General features: G+C 41.1%; 1 protein-coding gene across 3 annotated transcripts in view; it reads right to left on the reverse strand.

The window, feature by feature from the left end:
- SATB2 (SATB homeobox 2) overlaps positions 1–17,242 on the reverse strand; it is a 217,613-nt gene extending 200,371 nt beyond the window's left edge. Inside the window, exons 1-2 of one of the 3 annotated variants that reach the window (XM_045806409.1) lie at positions 14,039–14,248; positions 12,574–12,801 (exon numbers count right to left, since the gene is read on the reverse strand). In XM_045806409.1, coding sequence (XP_045662365.1) covers positions 12,574–12,742 — 169 coding nt within the window. In that variant the 5' untranslated portion in view covers positions 12,743–12,801; positions 14,039–14,248. Of the gene's footprint in view, positions 1–12,573; positions 12,802–14,038; positions 14,249–17,160 lie in introns of those variants that run through there. The other 2 variants (XM_045806408.2, XM_045806407.2) reach the window with 2 other exon arrangements.
- Between the last annotated feature and the right edge of the window lie 903 nt (positions 17,243–18,145).

Genomic DNA, 18,145 nt, shown 5'->3' on the forward strand with positions numbered 1-18,145 from the left:
TGTTTTATCATCTCAGGTTTTGAGCTTTGCCTAAATGTTATTCTATCTAATTTAACAATTAAAATAAAAAATCCTTGATTGATTTCTCCAGTGTAGTGTTAAGGAAAGGTTAACTGTACTGAGGTTCACTAGCAAGAAATTAATAAAGGAATCAAGCACTCGGCTCTCAATAAGACAAGACTACCCAGATTTCTAGTGGGAATATTTCATAGCACAAGCATGTTTTCTTTGGGGAGTTTAACTCACCAAAATTATTAAAAATTGAGATCAAACACTGGTGCAAAGCCCCAAAGGAAATCATACTAGAGTGGAGAGATTTTTATCAAATAAAAACCTGAAAAGGTGAAGTTTTTATAGTAAAAAATAAAAGGCTTTCTCCTTACAAAAGGAAATCCTACTCTCTATGTCTAGGGATAAAACAGCAAAAACATGTAGGGATGTCTAATAGATGTGTAAAAATCATCACTGTGAAGTGAATGCAGATTTCACAAAGCCAAGCTTAGACAGGCAGCCATCACCACTAACAGCCACTCTCATTCTTGTACCCAACAAATGCCTCCACGAATAGGTAACAGCAAGCAAGCCCTTGAAAGGGCTGACACTAGGAGAAGAAAAAGAAAAGAACAAGGAGAGAGCAAGAAAGTCAAAATCATAGTGTGTATTCTGCAGTTCCCTAAGGGTACACCGAGATCTCTGGATTGCAATACATAAGATATTATTATTGTGACTGAGATGAAGTTAATAAAACCCACCATACAGACTGGGGAAACTCAGGTCCCCACTGATGAAATACTTCCCAGAAAAGATATTTTAAGTATATATGTACCTGTGCAATTTACAGCAATTACTTAAATCAGAAAAAGAGAACAGAGAAAGCTCATATATTATTTTTTCACTTTATAATTTTAAGACATCCCCTTTGTAATGTATATAATTTCCAAGAGAGAATATTAACTTTAATATTAAAAAAAAAACTAAAGAGATCACTTAAGCTACAGCATATAAATTCACTGAAAATCTTATTTTCATCCTTAATGTTATCCGAAGGATACCATCGAACCATAGGAGGAAAGTTATTCCGCTTTTAACTCTCTCTGAAAAGTATCACCAAAGCCTAAAGTGATTTATTTGAGGTGGGGGGAGGGCGGAATAAAGAAGGATGGTAAATCTTCATCGGAGAGATAGTACGAGTTTCTACCTTCATTAAAGCAAAAGACCCTGAAAGAATACTGCACCTTTTTAAATCTGGGGTGATCGCAGATATGAAACGTCTCAATCTCAAAGATTCCACTTCTAGATTCCCTGGGATTCCTTGTTTCTTTAACTCTCAAATAACTTCTGAGCCACAAAATCAAGCATATTGATGTACTCTCACCCCCAAAGGGCCAATTTCAAAACAGATCTAATCTCACAAGCTCAACACAAAATAACAGAAAAGACAAGTCTCAGACTCTTTTTCAAACTCCGCATTCAAGGAGAAAGGCGTTCCCTTTGGGGTGAACTGAGGTTTAGATGTGTGGGTTAGCTCCAGTGTGGCCACGGTGCCTCACCCCTGGGGAGAGCGGCCACTTCCTCTTCGCACATCGCTGCCGCAACTACATAGAGATGATGAAAGAAACTATACCTCACAGTTTTCATGAACATAAACGCATCTCTTTATTTTGTTAACAGAAGTAGGATCGACAAAGTGATGTGTTTTCAAAGAGCAAGCCTGTGTTTATTATATATCTGAGAGGCTGGCGGCAAGAAAGACGATTTCGTGAGTTATATCAAAGGCAGAAGAGAGCTGCACCTCAGAGGCTCTCCTTGGGTAAAGAGAACTGTCTCCCTCAAACTTGCTTTCAAGCTATACATCAATCTTCAATATAATTATGTTTGACAGAATATAAGCTCTTGGCAGTTAACTTGTTTACAATAAATGTTTAGTTTGGGTACATGGACTGTATTTCAGTTTTATAAATATCAAACACAAACCTACAACAGTCCCATTATGGGGCTGAGAATTATTCTGCTATAAATCTTTTTATTGGGGGGCCAAGGGAATTACTTTGCAGCTTGTTTTCCACTAACCACTTGGAACAGTGTGAAAAGAGGTACATTTATACTCTGACCCTGTGCTAATTGGAATTCTATACATTTCCATGGGAGAGCATGCAGCATGAATCCCTAACACACAGGTCGCCTCCCCCCACTGACGGTTTTGCCATGGTGGCAAAAAAATACACATGCAACAAAATGGTTCTTACCAAAGTCACGGCATTTTCGTATGGCTCTTATTCTCCTCAAAGTCTCTTGGGAACTAATGGCCATTTGTGACAGCGTTGACAGGCCTTCAGTAGTAAGCTCTAGTTTTGGGGGGTTTATAAGTTAGCTACAAAAATGTGCTTAAGGCTCAAACTTACTATATGAACGGGCCTATAAATAGAGTGAGTTTTGCTGAATGTTACCTGGAGATTCATTTGAGAAGGAAAAAAAAATCGGGATCACCTTGGTTACTCTTGTAAAGTACCTTTACTTGGGTCTTAAACGTGTATACCTTACTTTCAGAGAATAATGTGCTCCTCTTACACGCCCTCAATAATAAAGGGTGTTAGTCTTCAAACACCACACCTGCCACATCTATAGCACAAAATCCTGTCTGAACGGAGCCTTGGAAGCTGAATGCTGCACAAAGCTTCCGGAGTACCCTGGCTTAGCCCCACTCTACTCCATGAGCACTGTTCCCCCGGCATGCACCTTCACTAGCGCTCGAAATGCCTCTGGTTTTCAGAGGATGACAATTATCATTGCAGGGTTGGTTTCCTCACTTGTTTTTAATTTCACAATTACCTTGTAATCAGATCCCTACATAATATTTCAACCCTAACATAGTATTAACGTACAGAAAAGATCATTTTTAATTTTCCAAAATACTTACTACGGGGGTATTCTGCCACTTTATTATTTAACAGTGAGATTCCAATTTCTTTCCCTCTGGTCAATGTTATAATTTCAGGTGACATAAAATGAAGAATTTTTTTGTCTCTCACCTTCTAAGAAAGAAGATAAGAAACTGATTTATAAGTCTCAAGGATCATCAAATTTGATTTTATTTAAAATTTTACCACATGAGTTTCATACATGAGAGAGAGAGAAGAAAAATATTTTCATTGCATTATCAGCCTCACAGGTCTTGTTAATATCAAAAGCACTAGTTTACAATGTGAACTAATGGAAAATTGTTAAACTCACCTAAAATAATCAATCTTCTTTTTTTCTTAATTTAAATAAGCCTTTTAAAGACCTTGACTATTTAACTGCTATTTACTTGGGGAAGGGGCAACATGGAGAAGGTGACTGTACAAAAAAAAAAAAAAAACAACAAAAAAACCTTTTTTTAACTGTACAACAAAAATTCCCTCCAAGGCAAAAAGACATTATGCCAAGTTCCACCCAGAATTAACGTTTAGGTTTAAACTATAAAGTCCAAAAAAAACGGAACCACTAATAGACCCTTAAAGCTCATGGCACTCGTCACCGCTGTTAGGTTATGTAAATGTTAAAACTCAAAAACCCTTTGCTGACAAAAGTATTTTAATGAAGGTGCTATTAAGTAGACTTTCTGAACTGATTTTAAAAAAAAAAAGAGGCCTTTGAGCTGTTTGATATAAATTCCACTCTAAAGGGGATTATGAGACCTCCACAAGTAAGGGTTTACTGCCTATCTTACTCCTTTCACTTTACCATCCTCAGAAAGATTTTTAAATATTAAATCCAAGAAAATTCTTAGCTTCAGATCAAAGAAATATTCTCCTCTAACTCCGTCAACGGAGTCCAACTTTGGGGTCCAAATGTTCTGATGGTCAACATTACTTGTAGCTTTAGTATCCCCACTATGAGCAGGGGTTAACTCCATTGTCTGGCTAACCCCACTGTCGTCATCAAAGTTGCCAGGAGCTCACAGGTTCTATGAATAGAGTAAGAGATATAGCCCAGAGTGAAAGAAAACTAGCCACTGATTTTGGCTGCCGCCGGCCAGCTCACGCCAAGTTGCTGAAAGCTCCACTCTGGGGAATGAGGCCTGGAGGCTCAGCACTGTGAAGGATTATGGATTTAATAATCGCCCCAATGTCTTCCAGTGGAGGCCAGAGCCTAGGCATCTCAAGTGACAGTCTCTGTGACCTGAGTGAATGTCAGTGATGTGCACATGTGGAAACTCAGGGTCCCCCCAACCCCATGTGTTCCGAAAAGAAATAAGGGCGCTCATGATTCACCTTCAACTCTCTCTCTCCCCTTCATCCTGGTTATGACTTCCAGAGGAGAAAGGACAGCAGGCCCAGGGATCACACCTTACCTTGCCTAGGGAGAGCTTTGTAGTAAGAGAAATATTCGTCACTTTTGTCTTCCCTTTACACAGGTTTTAAAAAAAAAAAAAAAAAAAGAGGAGGTAATTATACCTCAGGTAGAATTTAAGAAATTTGATTTCCTTTCTCAAACATCGTATCAAGACAGAATCAATGAGTACTTTTTAATTGTCTCCTGAGCAACCACCTCCCAGGGGCTCCTCTCCCAACTTCCCAGGGAGGATCAAGAACCAAATGGTCTCTCCCCAAAACAGATTTTAGCTAATAAACACAACAAAGTAAGTGAAAAGCATTTCAGTTATTCTGCATCCTCTCCAAGACTAAAAATTTGTACATTGTGTGACAGGTCCACCTCATTTTTCTTAATGATGTTTTTATTATTCTTTCACTCAATTAAAGCAGAAATGGATATTGCATCTTCTGACTGTATAATTGTTATTGTAATCTGTTTTCGATCACTGCTTGGGAAATAGGTCCAAAACAACATAAACTCTCCACTGCCTCAGAAGGCAAGTCATTTTCTTTTACTATGACACTTAAAGAGACATTTATCATGCTGCTCTGTTAGCATCTTTGGATTATGATAAAAGAAAGTTCTTGTTCTGTTAACCAAAAAACTATAATGTTTTGAAAACACTGCCATTTAAGGAGTTTTGATATGAATGCTTTTTCCTAATAAGCTATCAATTTTGCCTTTCCTTATACATATAAAGAACTGGAACAAATGCAATGAAAATATGCAATTTTAATATAGGGAATAATCAAGAAATTTGAAAATCAATCATATTCAGTCATAAAAGAACTGATACACTAGCTTTCCAGCCAAATATAAAAACAACTTAAAAAATTGTTTTAAAGAAAGAAAATGATATCTCTGCTGAACATGATGAAATTAAAATTGTTTCTATGAAAAATGCAAATCACCTCTGTCAGATCTTAGTGCTTTGGAAAACATTTGCTCTAACTAGAGTCTCTATTAATTTTTTTTTCCATATCTGTGCAAATCTTCAACAAATAAAGTCACTGAGCTGCTGGGCACATTTCAGTAACTGTGCAACCATCAGTGGGCACCAAACAGTTACTGTGGTGTGAAATGCATACTTTTTTATAAGTGGTAGATTGCAGTGTTTCCCCTGAACTTTTTAATCTCTGTTGTTATGTTAAATGCTATCATTTAATAACCCACCGTGCTAAGACAGAAAACTCCATTCCAACGGTAAGACAACTAGTTAAGGAAAGATCCAAATTTGCCTTATATCGTGAGCAACTAAAATGGAAATCTACTTCTCCCAGAGTTTTACTGTCCTAATGTGTCATAACCACAAATAAAGAACATTCTTACCACAATACGGCTGCCATAATTTGCTGATAACTTTTTTGCAAGGTTCAAATTCTTAGAATTTCTACTAATACTCTTTTCTTCATTTTAAGCATTTGCCAAACTAGTAACTATAATATTCACTAGTTTATTTTTAAAGTTTTAAAGGTACACACATCAATGAAAAATGGAAAAAATACATCCCATAAAGCCCATTGCCATAATTATATATCTAAGGCACATTGATTCCATATTAGGTCATTTTTACCTAGTTCTTAAAAAATATGTAATGAGTAAAATTTTGCAAATGGGAAGAAAAATATACAAGTTGTAGAAGACCATTTCTGATTTGGCCTTTCACTTCATTATACTGGTTTTGCCACAATTTTAAAATCACTGGCTATTAAACAGCAAAACAATTCTGCTAATTGAAAACAAAAAAATACATAGAGTTCCATCTTTTGAAAACTCCAGCAGGGAACATTTTTATATAAACACTGTGTAGCATGAGGTGCTTGTAGGGTTTGTTTCATGTAAAAGAAGAAAATAAATGTTTGGCTGATCACTGACAATAAGGGAACCAATGTGACTTCAGAAAATGGAAAAGAACACACTATAGAGGCTATGCCTGTGCTTTTTTGGAAATCTGTAAGTACTCAACTGGCTTTTGTTTTAACTCATACCTCAATTCCACTCAGGGCCGTCTACTTGGACTTTGAAATATCTATCACATTACCCGTAAGTAGTAGGATGATGAATCCTTTGTATATAAAAATCCATTTTTAACACATAGACATTTTCAAACCTCTATTGCACTTTAAAATAAAAGGAATTCACAACTCTCTTTACTGGCACCCTAAATTAATGCTAGAGAGTAGTGGCGATTGGAAGTGAGAAAGGCCCCATATAATCAAAGTCAGTAGAGGGAAATCACTCATTTTAAAATCACTATAAAGAAAAGAATGGAAGCTAAAAGGCAGACTCTCTTCATTTTTCGAGCTAAGCACAAAGGTCTTCTACTTGAAACCATTTTCACTTTTCTTTCTTTCTTTCTTTCTTTCTTTCTTTCTTTCTTTCTTTCAAAATAATGAGTTAAAATGTATGGGTTAGATCCAATATTTCACTGCTGTTCTTATTCTTGGGGGGGGGGGGGCGGCGAGACCGTGCTGCCAAAGCTTCTGAAAAGAGTTTGGGCTGCTAATTTTCCGTTCACAAAATCTAAATTCCCCTTATGCATCTCACACAACTCATGAAATAATATGAAACAGTATTATATCACTGCAAATTGAGACATTTTTATCAAAATAAAGAGCGATGATGCCAACATTTCATTTGTCATTTCCCACTTGTCACTTTTCACTGACAAACTGTTACACATACAACTTTTGTCAAATGCTCCATCTTTAAATATGTTCCAAAATGCCATTGTACCTCAGCATTCATATAAGGATGATAGCAAAAAGTACTCTTATCACACATTAGTTACATAGGTTTTTAAAAAAGCCTACTTATTAGATAAAAGAATATAAAGGACTTTTTGTTAATTTACACGCTACGTAGGATAAAGCTTGGCTTTCTGAAATAAAATAAATTATTAACATATTTATGTACCTAATGTGAGATTATTAGTTATAAGAAACTTTTTTAAAGGTGAAGATACCATTTTTATCTCAACAGAAACCTAAACACTCTAAAAAGACCTAAAAAGATAATACAATTTGGAATTCATCTAGTCCTGTTAATGTCTTTTTTTATATATGCATACGGAGTCTCTATGCTGAATTCTCTTTTTAAAAAAGAAAAATAAAGGTTTTAAACTATTAAAGTAGACCACCAAACCTGACTGCTTACCAGATATACCAAATAATTACCCTGTCTTGCCTGGAATAAAACTGATTTCCATATTCTTAAAATAACTCAAATTCATATTCCTAGATCTTTAATAAATGACAATAAGTCTGTTTATATATACATAAATATAATAATATATATACAAGATATATATATATATATATACACACACACACATACACACAAGACTGATTCTACTAGTCACAACCCCCTGGGAAAGGATTATATTGCTTATTTTCTACAGGGGTTAAAAAACAGATGCCCTAAGGGACATCTATGTAGCTCCAACACACATACACACACATTTCATTGCAGATGATCTTGAATATATAATGGTCAGTGGGTTTCTGTTGATGGAACACAAGGCTTCCAAAATTACTTGAAACATCAAATTATGCTCAGGACTTTGAGGGGCGGATACCCTATGTTCTGTTTAATGTGTATGTTCCATTGCATATATTTTTTTAACCAAGTATATCTTTATTTTAATAACAGGCCAAGGACTAAAAACACTTTAGAGAAGGGCTATTTTTCTACCTCAGCAAAACTACAGAGGAATGCTAGATTGTTGGATGACCCCAAAGCCTAAGTTCATTCTATTTAAAAGATCCTAAACCCTTAAAAGAAAAAAAAAAAAAAAGTTGAATGTAAAAGGGAAATACAATCTTTTCTCTTTTGAAATAATAACATGAGGCCTCCCTACAAGCATAATGGGGTTCATCCTTGACTAAAATAAATTTAATGAGTTTTTGTCATTTTACCCAGGTTGATAATATGGTTCTAAATTTCCAAGTATTTTCTACATTTTAATATGTCAATATCTATACTCTTTCATATCTGCACTCCTTTCAAAAAGTAAAATGTCTCCCTATAATTGCTAATATGGTGACTGCACCTGACCTGAACCGCCTTTCTTTTAATCTAAAAGGAAATGTTCCACATGTAGACAATTAAACTAACTGTTGTTGTAGACAATGTTCAGCTCTAAATGAGGCCCTGCCCAACAATCGTGATCACATTTGCTTTCCTATTTGAATACATCAGTGTGTATTGCATAATGATTTTTTTCCCCTTGTAACAAGACAGTTATGTTCTTCAAAGGGCTCCCTATTAGCAAGAAGAATAGGCATACTTTGGGTCAACTAGTTTATAAGATAACTTTAACAGGCAATTTCTCAACAAAATTAAATCATTATTTTAAAAACAAATTCTTTTCCAAAAAAAAAGCAAACTTTTTTCAAAAACAGTAAATATCCCTAAAACATATTCCCAGTGTTCAAACATTTTCCCCTAAAATCTAGAACATTTAACACCAAAAAATTATCAAAATTCACAGGAAAATGAAAAATATCAAAAAGATTTCTGATGTTTAATGCCTCCTATCAGCAAATACACCATCTGGTATACTCAAGCGCTGTTCATTCAGTTTAAATAAAGCTGTCTGAAAGTTCTTCTTTAAGCCAAACATTTAAAAATGAAAATGCTTGTGTTAACAATGAATGAGGCACAATAATTTATTGCTATTAAAGCACAACTGGCCAGCGCCTTTCAGCAGTCCAGGAGGAAAGCAGAACGCCTTGCTTCCTCTGGAAACTTGACTGGCATCACTTTCATTTTATGCTGTACGTTTCGTGGCTGAAGCACTACACACAGCAGAACATTTTAGGTACTTATGTTAATGGTGGTAAAAAGGATCATCTGATTCTTATTTTCGTCATCCTTAATAATCTTCTTTTTCTAAATCTTCAAGTAGATCTGTAAGTTTTAATCAACAATTTCACAAATATAAATTTCCCCACCATTAATCATCCTTTTTCAAAATCCTTATGGAGTGAATTACTAGCTGAGAGGGGACGCCAATTCTAGTAAGTGAATGTTACCCAGCAGGGATATAAAGCTGTCAACACCACGGTGCTCTTGCTTGCTCTAAACTCTCTCCCAGCCTTCATATGTTTTTTAAAGAGATATTAGCCTTTTTTTTTTCCTGGGGACATTCTATAAGGGCTGACTGTCATACACATCTGAGCACTTATTTTATTACATACATGCTTTAAAACATACTATTCAGATATGAACAAAAACATCCTAGAAAGTGTTGTGAAGACACAGCAAAACTGATCTACTTTCTAATAGTCTTCTAAAGCTAACCACATTGTAAACAGCACACTAACTTTTAAGTCCCCTATTAAAATGCAACCTTGAAGACTGTGATAGCGTATCTACCACCTCAACTAGTTAAATCCAGACACTAAAATTATTTCTCTTTTTTTAACAAACACATTCTCATCAAAAAACATACCAAACTGTCTCTCTCTAAAAATGTGGAAGCATGGCAACAGAATTTACTATTGCAACCAATGCATTCAGAAATATTTATTCACCTCACTGTTTATCAAAAATAGTAAGATAAATTGCCATGTTATTGAGCAACCAATTAACTTAATGATCTCCCCTGTTTTTAGGGGGAAAGCTTTTAAGAAAGAGAATCACTAAAGATTAACAAATACATCCTCCCAAATTTTGAGCTCTATTTTTAAAACATTATTATAACCATCTTTACAACACTGACAAGATTATAATAAATCTGAAAATGGCAATAAATGATAGTTATAAATATTTCGTAGCTGTCTATGCTTATTATATTGCTTCATGAAGAAAATTTAAACAAAGGAAGGTAAGGTGAGAGAAATATAATCTATTTTATATTTACTCTATGTTCCAAAAAGTCTTTAAATTACAAAGAACTGCTAACTAGAAATGTATTTTAAACATTCTTTTTAAATTTAAAATGTGTATTTTTTAAAAGGCTTTGCTTTTTCTCCAATCTATACACATGATTAAAAGTTACAAAGAAATGATCACCATCTCAATGTACATTAGGAAACTATATAAACTTAAACCCCAAAACCAACATTAACATTCAACGAAAACTTTACACTGTTAAAATTTTATGTTCTAAGTTGTTATATTTTAAAGTTTTCTAAATTAAAATCTTTCCAAATAATCTATTATGCTATATAGAGCAAAATCTTTCTTGAAAAATTTTTTTTAAACCCACCATATGTAAACTCTTTTAACCACTTTACTATATACGTAGTACTTACTGAGACAAACTAATGACATCTATTTTCAGTTTGGAAAGCAACTAATAAGACCTTTGATATTACTAAATAAAAGCTCAGAAAAGATGACTGAAGCAGCTTGTTGAAACAAATCCATTATTCTTCCTGAAGACTTAATTCTGCTTTATATCAAATTTATAATAAATGGTCAAATGTAAATTACAGTCTCGGAAAATAAGAAATGCAACCACTATTTTACACAAAAGGTATCCCTGGTCAAGGAAATTGATATGCTCTAGGAAAAAAAAAAAAAAAAACCACTTGTTTTAAGGAATCACAATTGTTAACAATTACGTTCTAAAATGTTTAGAGACTTCTTTCAATTTAGTGAATTTTAGTAGGTCTTCAGAAAGAAACCAAAATTTCAAGTCCAAATTTTTTTCTGTGTGCATAAGGCCACTTTGAGAACACATCTCCTAAGGATTGCCCAGTTTTTCAATCAATAGTATCAGCACTTATATCATCTTACACTTGCTTTTATCACATTCACTATATATTTTTCTTTCTTATATGCATACACTAAAGATGTTACAAGAAGTTCTGAAATTAATTGTTCTAGTCTTAAGATAACATAAATAAACACCACTTTTAAAAAGTGGGTCGCAGAACTATCAAGTTTTCTTTTGCTTTATTAAAGTATATCTTAAAGTCCATAAAATATAAGATACCTAACCCTCAATGTATAGCCAAATAATTTTTTAAAGCTTTAAAAATGGTGAGAACTAGTGCTTCTCAAGGGAGATGATTAATGTAAGGAACTAAGGCAAACCATCCTGAATGTCTACCATGAAGAAATAATAATAGCAAACCAAGTAAAAATAGAAACGTGTTATTTTATAAAATGTCTGTTTTAACTCTTTAAAAGGGCATGGACATTTAGACTTAAGTCTTTACTTTGAAATACATACTATGGCTATTTAGAACATGGGGTTGGAGCTTATCATTAAGTTTTGCCACAGTTTTGCATCATTTCAGGCAGGCTAATATAAAGAATTATGTTAAATAAGCTACTGCTGAAAATATTAGGGGAAAAAACCTGTAGAAGCAAAAAAAGATTTAAACTAATGGTTGCTCTCAAACACAAAAAACCTGCATGCCACGTTGAATTGTGCATTTTATATGTAGAAAACAACTAAGTAAATGGCATAAGCCTCAAAATTTTTAATAATGTTTACATTTCTTGTGTATCTTTATTTTGTAAAATTTTTTTCCTAATCACTTTAAAAGAAAGTGGTGTTTAAGTAGTAAAATCTACAAAAGCTTTTCTTTAAATAATATTAAATTCTTGGAAAGGTAAACAGCATGTAGCCATTAAAACAACTCTGCTATTTTTACCTGTTGTGCTATGATTTATAACAAAGTTAAAAATGCATATGACTTTAAACTTTATAGAAAAACGGTGACCTTAAAGCCTCTAAGGGCCTGACAGATTCATAATGATTCTTTATTTCCCACTTGAAATGTGTCAGGATATATTCCCAGTTGTTACTAATTTATCTCGAAGCACTGTCCTAACTACAAAGTAACACCAACACTCTTGCTCCTGAGCATTAAAAACTAGTCCACAAAAGCGATCGCACCTAAACTTCATCTCTACAACAGATACTCTGAGGCAAAGCAAAAGAGTTAAATCACTAAAAAGCTCTCTAGGAAAATCTAGAAACAGTTAGCTGGCTGTGACATAAACCTGCCAACACCTCAGCACACAGTGGCAAAGTGCCCAAAAAATGCCACCCTCTGGGTAAACCACTTTCTTGTTTTAACTCTAGATGAAGCTACCAGTTGCAGATGAGAGGCGACGGGGGCATTATTTGGCAACCTGGAATTCACTTCCTGTAATCCTACACCGCGACAGCGCCTAATCAACCTGAACCCTGACACCCGGGCCATTATCGCCGGGCCGCGGGGCTGCGCGCGCCTCCCCGCTCCGGGCTGTTACCTCCCACGGCCTTGGCCACGGCGCCGTTGGGCCTCCCGCGGGCTCCCATGGGGCTGCCGTTCTGCTCCAGCCGGGCCACCTTCACCGGGGGAGGCCCCTTGACGTCGGGGCTGCCGCTCCGCCGGTCGGGGCTGTCCCGCAGACACGGGCTCTCGCTCCGCCGCTCCATGCTGCTCCGACTCGGAGACAAAGTTCCCACCGGCAGGTCGCAATAAAACGCGCAGGGACCTAGGGAGGGGGCGGGGGGGGAGGGAAGGGGGAGGGAAAAAAAAAGAGGGAAAACCGCTCACACACGTGATAGACGTTCAGGCCAGTGGCAGAGCGCTGCACCACAGCCACACAAACTTCCTCCCACGCTGCCTGAGGGGCCCGAGCCGGGAAGCGGGTCCCCACCTTACACTAGGCGGCCCAAAGGAAGCTCGAGGTGCTGCGGCACTGCCCAGTCGCTCTCCAGGAGTTAGCTCTCGGCGACGATTATCAGGCCAGCGCCCAGGGGCGCCCAGAAGTGGCCCATTCATTGGGACAGGGTTGGCATAAGCCGTTCTCGGATGAGACAGCCTCGCCATGTGGGGGTCAGGGTTGCGGAAGAAGTGAACTTCATAAAAAGACATCTCACCCACTCGAGGAGGGGGTGGGGGATGTACACAAGTCCATAAGAAACCGAATTAACCACATGATGAATGTGCTGTGAATGGCGGGGCAGGAGCCAAAGGCCTGGCATAAGGACTCCTTGAATCCCCGCTTTTACCTTTACCGAGCAAGTCTTGAGGCACAAACACACTTTGCACAAAACCAACCCCAATTCCACATTAATGAGCATCCAAAAACATTTAGAGGTATTCATCAGAACACTCTCCAGAACAACCTTCATCACAATGGCGGGGGCTACAATCATTATTTTGGAACGTTCTTACGTTCTTCCGATCCTAAGTGATTTTTTAAAAGCTATTCAGCATAAAACACAAAAGCAAAAAGCATTTAAATTATTAGGTTAAGGAGCAACCTTCATCAACCCCAATTTAAAAAATTCTCCAAAAAGTTTTCCTCTGGGTCTCTTGGCTGACAGCGCGCTCCTCAAGGAACCCGCAGATCTCGGCACCCCTGGATTTTGGGGGGCGGCGGAAGAGGAGGAAACACCTGATGAAACGGCACTCACATTGTCACTGACATCCCCGAGAAGCAGGAGCCCGGCACAACAAAGTGCGCTAGGAATCCTCGCGGGTGCTCTCGCCGTGGGAGAAGCCGCGTGTCAAGGAGACAAGGTGGGGGTGGCAGAGAGGAGGTGAGAGGAGAGATGCGAGAGATGCACAGACCGAGCGGGAGGGCTGCGGGCTAAGGTTCCGCCCGCACTCCCTCGGCTGCGCTGTCCAAGAGGGCGAGAGCTGCCGGGAGGGAACTTAGCCGGACCCGGGGCTTCCCCGAACTCCCGAGCTTGGAAGTGGGAGTCCTAGCCCTGCGTACTTACTGCTCACGGTCTGTCTGTAACTTGGCTGGCTGAGGCTCTGTCCATGGAGCAAAAGTAGAGAATCCAGGGTGGAAAGTTTCTGGTGCTTTGCCTTGCAGTGTTCTCCTAGTCTTCTTTCCTCTTTACTCCTTCCCCTTTTCCTCTTTCCCAGGTCCTAACGTTTAAGGTCCTGGGTCAGGGTGTCTTCTACTGCAGAGATGGTTGTTATGATGATGATGATGGGGGGGGGGATAGGGGGAGGAGGAGGAGAGGGAAAGGAGGGTTCCTCCAAAGGGGCACCCGAGCAAGCGGGGGAGGAGACGGCGGAGGAGGGGAAAAGAGAGAAGGAGGCTGAAAAAGCCTTTTCACACCTTCGGGAAGGAGACCCGTTCTGGAGAGAAAGGGCTGAGGACTGGGAGGAGGCGGAGGCGGGCCGGTGCTGCCGCTTCGCAGGTCTGCTAGTTCGCGAGGAGGCGCGGCTGGAGCCTTAGGGCCGGTGTCACCGAGAGCCGTGAAGGCGCAAGGACCCGGGACCGCGCGCGGGAGGAAACGCGGCGGCCGCCCAAGCTGTCACCTCCAGCCTCTCCCCTCTCGGCCGCCGCCGCCAGCAGCCGGAGCCGGACTCACTGACAAGCCGCAGAGAGAGATACACTGAGAGGGAGATGATTATTAGTTGCGTTGAGTCATCAGGCAAAGTGAGTCCTTTTGGGTTGTCCTCGGTTTCCGATTTCTCCCCCTCCCCCTTTCCGTCCCCAGATCTAGCGCCTTCAAAATAATAATTTGGGGTGGGGGTAGGGGAAGTCTCTGCGTTATTTCGGGATGGGGGCTGGGGGGGAAAGATCTAAACCCAAGCCAGACTGGTCCACCGCAATGAAGGAGGAGAGTGGGGGGCGGGGAGGAGGGCTGGGGAGGTTGCGGGGGGAGGGGGGCCCCGCCTGGCAGGAAATTAAACATCAATCAATCAATCACTGTGAGCCCTGCGACCCAAACAGCGGCGGGGCTGAGGAGGAGGCAGAGGGACTGGCGAGGGGCGGGTGGGAGGCAGGGAGGAAGGTGGAGGAGGAAGGGGAGAGTCGGCTGTAGCAGAGCTGTGTGGCGAGGACCGCGCGCGTCGGGCGGCGGAGGACCGATGGCAGAGAACCGAGTGCCGCGCGAGGCGGTGGCCGAGGCCGGCGGGTGGTTGCGCCCTGGTGCAGGCGGGCGCTGGGGCTCGGGTCTGGTCCTCCTCCTCGTGGCGGGTCCAGGGCGCGGCTGCCTCGCCCAGCCCCGAGGCGCACTCGTCCCGGCGCGGAGGCGGCGGCGACAAGGCAGGCGCTGGTTGCCTCGTTTCCCGGCGGAGGCGCAGACCGACGCGCAGTAGGCAACCGCGGCTGCCTCGGCTCCCGGTTCTGCTAACTGCGCCGAGTACTTTCGACTTTGGAGATAGGAGGGCTATCGCCTCCCCCACCCACCGCCTCCGCCCACCACCCACCGCCTCCGCCCCTCCGAGCAACTTTTCCCGATGCCTGTGAGCTCCCCCTTCGCGCGGAGCCGGCCGTCCGGGCCCGCCGCACCGCAGCACGCGCGGGGAAGGCCGCTTCTCCCTCAGAGCCGGCGCGGCCGTGGGTCCAGAACAATAGCCCGGGTGTCCTGAGTGGCAGGAGTACCAGCACTGCCCGCCGGGCTGCGAGTGGGACAGGAAAGGGGGCTGCGTGGGGGACGCAGGGCGGGGGGCATCCCTGGATGACGTCCCTGGAGCGCTCGCAGCGCCGGCGACATCTCGAGCAGCTCAGCCCGGGCCTCCTGGAGGCCGTGACGCGGAGGCAGTGAGGGCGGTGGGGCTGCCGGTCCTCCAGCTGCGGGTCTGGGACTCCTGGGACCCGAAGCGGCTCAGGCACGAGGCTTCGATTACGGGCAGAGTGTGCGGTGAGGACCCGGTCTCCTCGTCCCGGGGGAGGCCGCGCGGGGGCGTCCACAGCAGGTCCCGCGAAGGTGTAACTGAGCCACAAACTTTTGCCGACTCCCGCGGCCGCAGCCGCCCGCAGCCCGACTCCAGCCGCGGTGCTCATTTAAGGTGGCGCAAGCCCTAGCGGAGCAGGCCGAGCTCGGGCCCCGCTTTTGTCCCTGAGGTCCCGCTTGGGCGCGGGACCTCCTTAAAGAAAAGCACGTGGGCAGGGGCCGCGGCCCCCGCAAGACGCCTGGGGTGCCGGCTTACACTCGTGGTCCCGACCTGTGGCGGGAAAATGAGGACGCGTCCCCGCTCTCCTCGAGGCCGGTGAAGCCCCTCTTCTGGCGGCACCTCCAGTCCCTACCGCGCACCTTGTGTCTCCTTCCTAAACCCCCAGACCCGGAGAACTCCCCACCATCTCTCTGCCAGAGCCGCCGGTCCCCCTTAAGAAGTATTGGTTGTACGGCGGCGCCAGAGGGCCAAACTAAATTCGGTTTTGGGAAACGCGCTTCGGGGGTAATTCTGGAAATCTTGGGCCGGTGCACAGACAGCGGGAAGCCGCGTCAGCCTAGTGTGCCCCGAGGTAGGCCGCCGTCTACTCGCCGCACCTACCCGGTGGGTGGCGTGCGCGCAGCCATCCCCTCAAAAGCAGAGGCCTGGGAGGAGAGGGAGCCTCTGGAAGAGAAAGGGTCCCAGAAACTAAACCTGCCCCGGCCTAAGTCTCAACGCCCAGTTCCCGGAGAACCCCGCACCCAGGCGCCGCCCACCAAGTTCCAAAGGAGCCCGAGGCGACCCAGGAGGCGGTCGGAGGCCAGCGAAGAAAGGAAGAGAGCTAGATAGTAAACCTTCAGGAAGCCACCCTGGGAATTTTAGGCAGCATTTTCTTTTCCCTGTTTTTTATTTCCCCAAACCCCAACTCCCCCACCTCCCTGAATGAACGGGTTAGAGAAAATGCACAATTCGAAGTCTGTAAGAACAAAGTGGCTCAAGTAAACCAACTCGTGGTGGTAGCTAAAAGGGTTTTGGCTGCAAAGAAACAAACTGTAAGTTTGATCAACAAACTTTTTTTTTAATCTGTACTTTCACGTCGGAATGGGAAGGGGGGTTTGCAAAAAGCAACTACCACTGTCAAAGTTTGAGCCCGTTTTCAAAATGGGGAGTGGCGCAATTCTTATAAATATCTTAACAACGATAATAATGCTATTTCTTTCCTTACCTTGGTGTTGAACTGCAGAATCCTCCTCCGGATCAGTGTCCAGGAACTTAGAAGAAATGATGATATTAGGACTTCAGTACTTCTGGAAAAAAAAAATGCAAATGGTTTAGCCAGGATCTTTCCTGTCTGATTCGTCACTATTATTATATCTGATGATGCGAATGGTTGGAGCGATTCAATCTTAAGTCATTAATGAGCTATTTTATAAACACTACTGTCTGAAGATCTTCATTTACATTTTGCGAAGGATCACTTCGCTAACCTCACATGCTTATGTCAACAGCATGATTATGGGACTTCAGTCACACTCTTATAAACAACACAGCGGTATTGTTAATGGGTTAATATTTTATAAAGTGTAAATATTTTATTATGTTTTGAAGGGAACTATTGATTCTAAATTATTAAACCCCTGAGAAGGGTGACTTAAATAAAGTATACAATTAAGTACAATTAAATGTACATTGTGGCTAGTTTGTTTTCAGACTCTGGACCCTTTTAAATTAATTGATTTTCTCATTATTAGAATTTCTTCTTGTCCGTTTTTGATAGTGAACAAAATTATCATTTTGGGCAAAAGAACTCAAAATATATAAAGGTGCATTTAGCATAAAAGAAAATATCGGAAACTATGAGTTATTACCAGAAATGTATTTTGAGTATTTCCAGATTTATATTTAGAAACACATTTTACAAATTTCTTTCGATTTAAAAAAGGAGAATTCTAGAAAGTTTTGTGATATATGCCCGGTGTGGTTTTTTTTTTTCCCCTTGAGTTTTGTCCCTAATAAAGGCCTTTTCTGTTTCAAATTACATAAGCTTTTTACTGCACGATTTTTGTATTGACCTTATTTCAACTGAAGTAAGCGATTATTTTCACCATGTTTAATTTTGACAATAAGAAATTTTAAATAGCATTTTTATCTTTTGCTAAGATTTTCTAGTTTTTTAAAACAGCAAATAAATTATGATTCAAAAGTTTTGT

The sequence above is a fragment of the Ursus americanus genome, chromosome 1 (assembly GCF_024610735.1).
Source record: "Ursus americanus isolate L20-20 chromosome 1, mUrsAme1.1.p, whole genome shotgun sequence".
NCBI lineage: Eukaryota > Metazoa > Chordata > Mammalia > Carnivora > Ursidae > Ursus > Ursus americanus.